The sequence below is a fragment of the Rhamphochromis sp. 'chilingali' genome (assembly GCF_963969265.1).
Source record: "Rhamphochromis sp. 'chilingali' genome assembly, chromosome: 14".
NCBI lineage: Eukaryota > Metazoa > Chordata > Actinopteri > Cichliformes > Cichlidae > Rhamphochromis > Rhamphochromis sp. 'chilingali'.
In genome coordinates, this window is record NC_137941.1 from 33,319,309 (window position 1) to 33,325,762 (window position 6,454).

Sequence of the window (6,454 nt, forward strand, 5' to 3'; positions counted from 1 at the left end):
TTCATTCTATTAATTTTCACCACAAATAAAATCATAATTGTAGTGGGTGTACAGCTGAATTTTACTGAGCTCTTGTGTAAAAATCCACAGTCTATATTGGTTTTTAAATTCACAAAAAGACACAAACCCCATATTTATTCATGGTGTGGAAGATCTAGTTTACGCTATTGTGAACCAAACACTGTGTTTATGTCAACTTTTAATATTGTAGACAACCTTAAGGTAATACAAGATATTAGCAGGACTCAATAGACGACTGAAGCCCAATGAAGATCACACAACTTTTCCTTCTTACATTTTATTATCATTAACATGGAAAATCATCAAAACTAGAGAGATCCAAAGACATGAAGTTAAAAAAAGATGACAGATGAAACCTTTTTGTACCTTTTAATGTATTAAATCTGTCTTGACATTTCATGGCTTAATCTAAATGCTCAGACACACTAGAGAGAAAAACAGGATTTAAAACCTTGTGATTAGGAAAGGAAAAAAAAAAATCAGTGATTGCAGTGAAATTATTTTCTGTCCATTGCTTCCTCCAAGTTCTGGTTGTTCAGAGGTTTAGTGTTCAAAACTCTCAACCTCTGGGCAACTGCTTTCAATCACATGGTGACTGCACCAGTCTGACTTTCAAAGAGCATACAAGTTGACCAAGTTTCCCAAATATAGCAGTCCAGTTGATTAAAGCAGACAGCATATTACCATCAATCTCAGGCCGTCTGTGCTGATCCATGCAACTCGTCTGCACGTGTCTCAAGATGCTCAAGGTTCCTGAGCATCTATGTTATTTTGCCATAAGGCAGCAAGTACATCAGTATTTGTGGAGCCTCTAGCTGGAGTCTGAATCGAACTAGTTATGCACGTAGACAGCAACAAACAGCACTTTTACTTATTTAGTTCATAGGCCCATTCAATCACAAACTCTGAGGCAATAGGACTGAGCAGGCTGACTCAGGCTTATTGCCATTTTATCAGCACAACAAAGTCATTGTGAAGACGGCAGCTCTGGTCCCCGTCTTCAAAGAAACCACTTCAAAGGCAGATTGCAGGTCTAACAATCTGCACAGAGTTGCAGTAATTTGGTCATGCCATGTTCTCCAACCTCTCTGTTCCCTAGTGACTGTATCATGACAGAAAGGCTTGGAACATTTTAGACATGTTCAAGAGGTAGAAAAAAATTCCAGGTAAATTCAGTAAAAGCAGCAACTCAACAACAAAACGAGTGTTGATTTATTAACAATTATTAAGAACAAATGTAAAAATGATGTAAACATGCACTGAAATAAGAACAGTGATGGTGAAAATGGTATTAGCCTTAGTGTTGAATTAAGGACGTATATACATCCCAGTAGTGTTAAAACCAGCAGAATGTCATATTGCTGCCATCAGGGGGTAGAAAAAAGAAACTTAAATCTTAAAGCTAAGCGGCTTTTGTTTGACATTTTTAAATAAATGCTGTTTGAGACACAATTTTTACAGAACTTAGTTTAGAATTTTTAAGTTTTGGTGCAATGATTCACACTAATTCTCCACCCATTTTTCTTTCCTTTAACTTGTAAGGTTCTAAATGGCAGAAGATTGCATCCTTTGCAGATACATCTATCCAGCAAGCTCAGCCTTTGGACAATATTTAGGTTAAAGCTATCAGTTCCAATCGATATGGGTCTTCGATTGATCAGGGCCAAACTGTGATGGCTAGACAACTGAGCTCTTCGGGGTGTTCCTGGTCTGCAGTGGTAAGTATATGTCAAAAATGGTCCAGGAAAGGAAATGGTGAATCAGTGAAAGGGTCACGTGTGAGGAGGGAAGGCTGGCCCATGTGGTCTGAACCCAAAGACAAGTTACTGTAGCTCAAATTGCCGAAAACGTGAATTCTGGTTCTGATAGAAAGGTGTCAGAATTCACAGAGCATTACAGTTTGTTGTGTGTGGCAGTGCATAGCCGCAAACCAGTCAGGATGGCCACGCTGATCCATGTCCACTACTGAAAATAACACAATGGGCATGTGAGCAGAACTTGAACACAGAGCAATGGAAGATGGTGGCCTGATCTGATGAATCATGTTTTCTTTTACATCACGTGGATGACCGGATGCCTGTGTGTCACTTATCAGGGGAACACCTGGCACCAGCAGATGCTATGGGAAGAAGGTGAGCTGACAGAAGCAGTGTGATGCTTTGGGCAATGTTCTGCTGGGAAACCTTGGGTGCTCCCATCCATGTGGATGTTACTTTGCTTAGGTGGGTGGTATGTGTCAATGTTGCAGACTATGTAACCCCCCAAAATGTTTCAGGAACTGTTTAAGAAGCACAACAGTTGGTTTAAGGTGTTGACTTGGCCTCTAAATTCCCCAGATCTCAATCCAAACTTCCCATCTGTGTGATGTGCTGGACAAACAAGTCCGAAGTCATAATGTTATGCCTAACCTTTATATGTCATACATATGTCCACAGGGTGCTGCAAAAGAAAATCTCTCAGCTCTAAAAAGCAAATGCAAATGTTCTTAATAATTTCACGCTTTCACCCTATCCCAAACGGACAGTCGTCTGCCGAATGAAACATCTGCTACAAACAGCCACATCTCACAAAAGAAAACTTGGCTGACAGTCGGGTTCCACTGCTGACAGATGCTGCTGTGCAAGAAGGGAGTGGGTGGACTGAAAAAGAGCCACAGAGCTTAACTCGTTGTCAGTAAAAATCAGTGACAGCATGAAAAATTGTAGAATTTGCAGGAATCACCGAATCCAATTGTGACGAGATGTATTTGAAACACAGACACCCTGCTCTTTGTATCACTTGAAAATAAAAATGCCACATTGGAGAAAGTACAAACTCTCTACTTTTTAAAAATTGCAATAATATTATGTTAATGAATGCGAGTCCATTCATATTCGTGCAGGATTGGATAGCTTTATTAAATTTATGCATGAGTAAATACTAGCCTGTGCTCATGCCTGCGGGTTATCAGCTTTGGTAGAAAACTGAGCAGCACACAGATCAACACAGACATTGTGCAGACTGTGACTAAACTCTAATCTACAAACAACAGACACCAAACAAACAGCAATTCTACTTGACCCTGAACACTTCAAAGCAGCTAAACAACAACAAGCTAAAAATGACATGAGGAACACTCACTGCCTAGTGCAACACCAGCTTTTCTTTCCTTTCTCTTTGTAGCTTAGCTTCATAGTCCTTGCTTTTATCATGGATGTAGCCTTTGGCCTACAAATCCAGGCAGACATGTGACTCATAGGTGCAGCTGGGCCGAATACTAATGCATCATTTATCAGTGCTGTACTTTAGGGGTTTTTTTTCTTAATATCAGCACACTTTTCCTAGTCCTGGGATGATTTGTACTGGTATATCTTGATGCAATGATGCATGCTATCTGACACTGCAAGTTGGCCATCAGGTAGCAAGGATAGGCCACGTGGACTACTCAAACCCTGGTTTATTATGGGCCAACCTACTCCCTGTGCTGGGTATAAAAGGATTCTGTGCTGCTCCCCCCAATCTGCTACCAAAACATTACCATCTGTATCTATACAGATACCCCAGGGACAGGTCAGGACAGGTCCCATTCCTGCACATACACCCAAAACTCTAACTGTGTTCCAGCCTGGCTCCAGAACTTTGACGCAAGGTACACGACCAGTTTCATTGCCCCTCTCGGATACAGCCACCATGCCTGAGCTTAAGCAAGCTGCCACTAAGTAGGGTCGGTGGAATCCAGTTACCACTGTGCGTTCAAGACGGGAGCCTGTCTTAGGGTCAAGCTTTAGGGCAATGAGGGTACCTTTTCGAATATCAGCTACCAGGAATTCATCGAGCCTGGTTACAGTCACACCCCTGGGAGCTTCCAGTTCATCTTTTGCAGAGCCGAACCCAGACCCTCCAAAGGTCTGAAGCAGTCGGCCGTGCCTGCTGAACACAAGAAGAGCTCTTTCTGCTGCACAGCTTACTGCAATCAGACCCTTAGCATTGACCGCAATGTCAAAGTAGTTCCTACACCGTCTGTCAGAGCCACCAGCAGTTGGAGAGGTCACTTGTTGGAGGACATTTCCACGAGCGTCAGTCACCTGTTTCAAAGTTGAAATTCAATTATAACCTCATTGACAGTTTCATTTCCCACACTGAAAAAAATTTTCTGTACATGTTTGAGTTGTATAACACCTACCTGAATTCGTGCATTTCCACAGTCCACTATAAAGAGCTGACCCTGTGGTGTGGCATGGATACCACTTGGCAGGGTAAGATCAGCTCGACCTGAACCTTGCTTTCCAAATTGTCCAATGAGATGGACACCTTTGGGTTTAAATTCTGTGGAAGTCAAGTCACACTCCTCCTCTAACTCCACCAGTGCTTGCTGCCTTCTTTGTCCTCTGCCCCACTTTTTTGCCTCAAGTTCTGTTGTACAGGAACCATCTATAACAGACAGGGATAAAGACCTAGCCACAGGAGGTTGTGTTGATCCAGCAGCTGTAGCCTGTTTCTGTGGCTGGTATAAAATATTTTGACCTCTATAGGAAGGCGACGAGAAAGTATGCCCCATGTCAGAGGCTTTCAATTTCCTTCTGAGAGTCGGCGAGGTTGAGGTGAAGCTCGTCTTGAAGTTGCTGCCCCTAATCCCCCACACTCCTTGCTCAATTGGCCCACTAGTAATCAATGGGCGCGTCTTGTGAGTCAAGTCCACTGCAGACTTTGATAAGCGGCAACTGTAATTCAAAGAGCCTCTGTTCATACTGTAGTCATGAGATGGGCTAACAATGAAAGTATAGCTAGAATCAAGGCTGTCTGTTGGGGATGGTGCTCGGCCAGAGTCACCGAGCGTCCCTAGAGAGTGTTCATCAGAAGACTGGCTGAGGCAAGAGGGGGGTCGACCCCTGGATGTGAGGTCTAGGCAGCTTTGGCTGGCTGAAGGTTCTCTTTGAGATGTTAGGGAACTGTTGCAGTATCTTAAAAGTCTATAATTGGAATCTTGACCTACTCTTCCCTTATCTCCATTTTGACCGTCTAAACTTAAGCACTGACTAAGCTTTATATGCTGCTGTTTTTGTTCAGGTAAAAGGTTTGGCTTCCTGCTGGAGGCCACAGTTAGCCATTTCCTCTTGTTCCTTGGTGAGTAAGGTTTCCCATTCTTGTTTATCTTGTCCTCGTCTTCCATGTCCAATTTTTTAAGAACTGTAGGTACAGCCAAAAATACATCCTCACCTTGTGGCTGGAAGGAAACTGATTCTACCTCATCTTCCTGAGATGATTCCCAGTCAGCCTGTTCGCAGTGACATATCTTTGCAGAAGAGTGCTTTTTTTCCTCCTCTGATTCTAGGTCACCCCGGTTAGAAAGGCTGATCTTTCTAACAACCCTGCCGGTTGGTGAAATAAATCCCTGTCCTTGGGTGCTCTTCTCTTTTCCAGAACCTTGATAGTTTGTGTCTTCACAGAGCATCTCTTGTGAATGAAGAGCACATGGCTGTCCTTGTGGCCCACAACCTCCAGCATGCAGGCAAAGGCTTTGTTCTTGAACACGAATATCTCCAAAGTTGACAGCATTCGGTTGTGAGCTTGGTTTGAAGTTCACTTTCTTTAGAGAAACTGAGATTTCCCAAGGTTGTAGGAACTCTGAAATCTCCTTCAGCAGTGGGTTCTGGCTTGGCCCACTGTCCTTTACAACTGATTGACCCAATTCCTGAATCTGCTTTTTCAGTTCTGCCAGTTTATAAAGCCGCTGGTCCAACAGGGACTGGCTGACCCGGGCTGCTGCCACGTTCTCCCGCTGGATCTGGTCTAGACGCTGCTGAGTGTCCCGATGGTCCTGCTCCACCCTCTCCAGCAGGCGCTGCTCTTCTCTGCGTGCTCCCAGGATAGCTCGCTCTACACCACGCTTTACAGATTCAGTCTCAGTTTCATGATGCTCCTGCAGCCTGCGCAGCTCTGCCTCTGCCTGGGCAAGGTCACACTGTGCCTGGGTTACCCAGCATGGAGGGTACTGATGCAGGAGAACAACAGAGAAAGGACCATCTGACTGGCAATCAGGGTTTGGACAGTGGCCTGGGATAGGAGAGGTGGGAGTGCTGCCCAAAGATGTTCCCAACATTATGGATGGATGGATTTGTACTTCTCCAGTATTTAGTTCCTTCAGAATGACGGAGAGATAAATACAGAAAAAAAAAGAAGATCAGCTTCACTCGGGGCACAACACCACTGTAAAGTTCTGGTGCATACATTTCCAAAGCATTTATCAAAACCAACCGATTTACTTCAGCATGACTTTAGGAGTGAGTCATAAGTTTTTGTACATACTTCAAAGTTTTCTTTTCAATGTTGGGATTTTATTTTGAACCTATGTAGTCTAAAATTAAGCGCTGGTCATCTACACTGAAAAAATGGGAATTGGGAGGCTTTTGAATTTGCACAAATGAATTTAGTTAATGCTACACAAGCCTTTCAT

The 6,454-nt window shown here is 43.4% G+C and overlaps 1 protein-coding gene across 1 annotated transcript; it reads right to left on the reverse strand.

The window, feature by feature from the left end:
- Positions 1-1,205: 1,205 nt before the first annotated feature.
- LOC308409531 (uncharacterized protein) lies at positions 1,206-6,110 on the reverse strand. Its single transcript, XM_080902345.1, has 2 exons — positions 4,184-6,110; positions 1,206-4,085 (listed from the first exon to the last, which is right to left on the reverse strand). The coding sequence occupies exons 1-2, from the start codon at positions 6,098-6,100 to the stop codon at positions 3,342-3,344; spliced, it is 2,661 nt and encodes an 886-aa protein (XP_080758471.1). The 5' UTR covers positions 6,101-6,110; the 3' UTR covers positions 1,206-3,341.
- Positions 6,111-6,454: the final 344 nt, after the last annotated feature.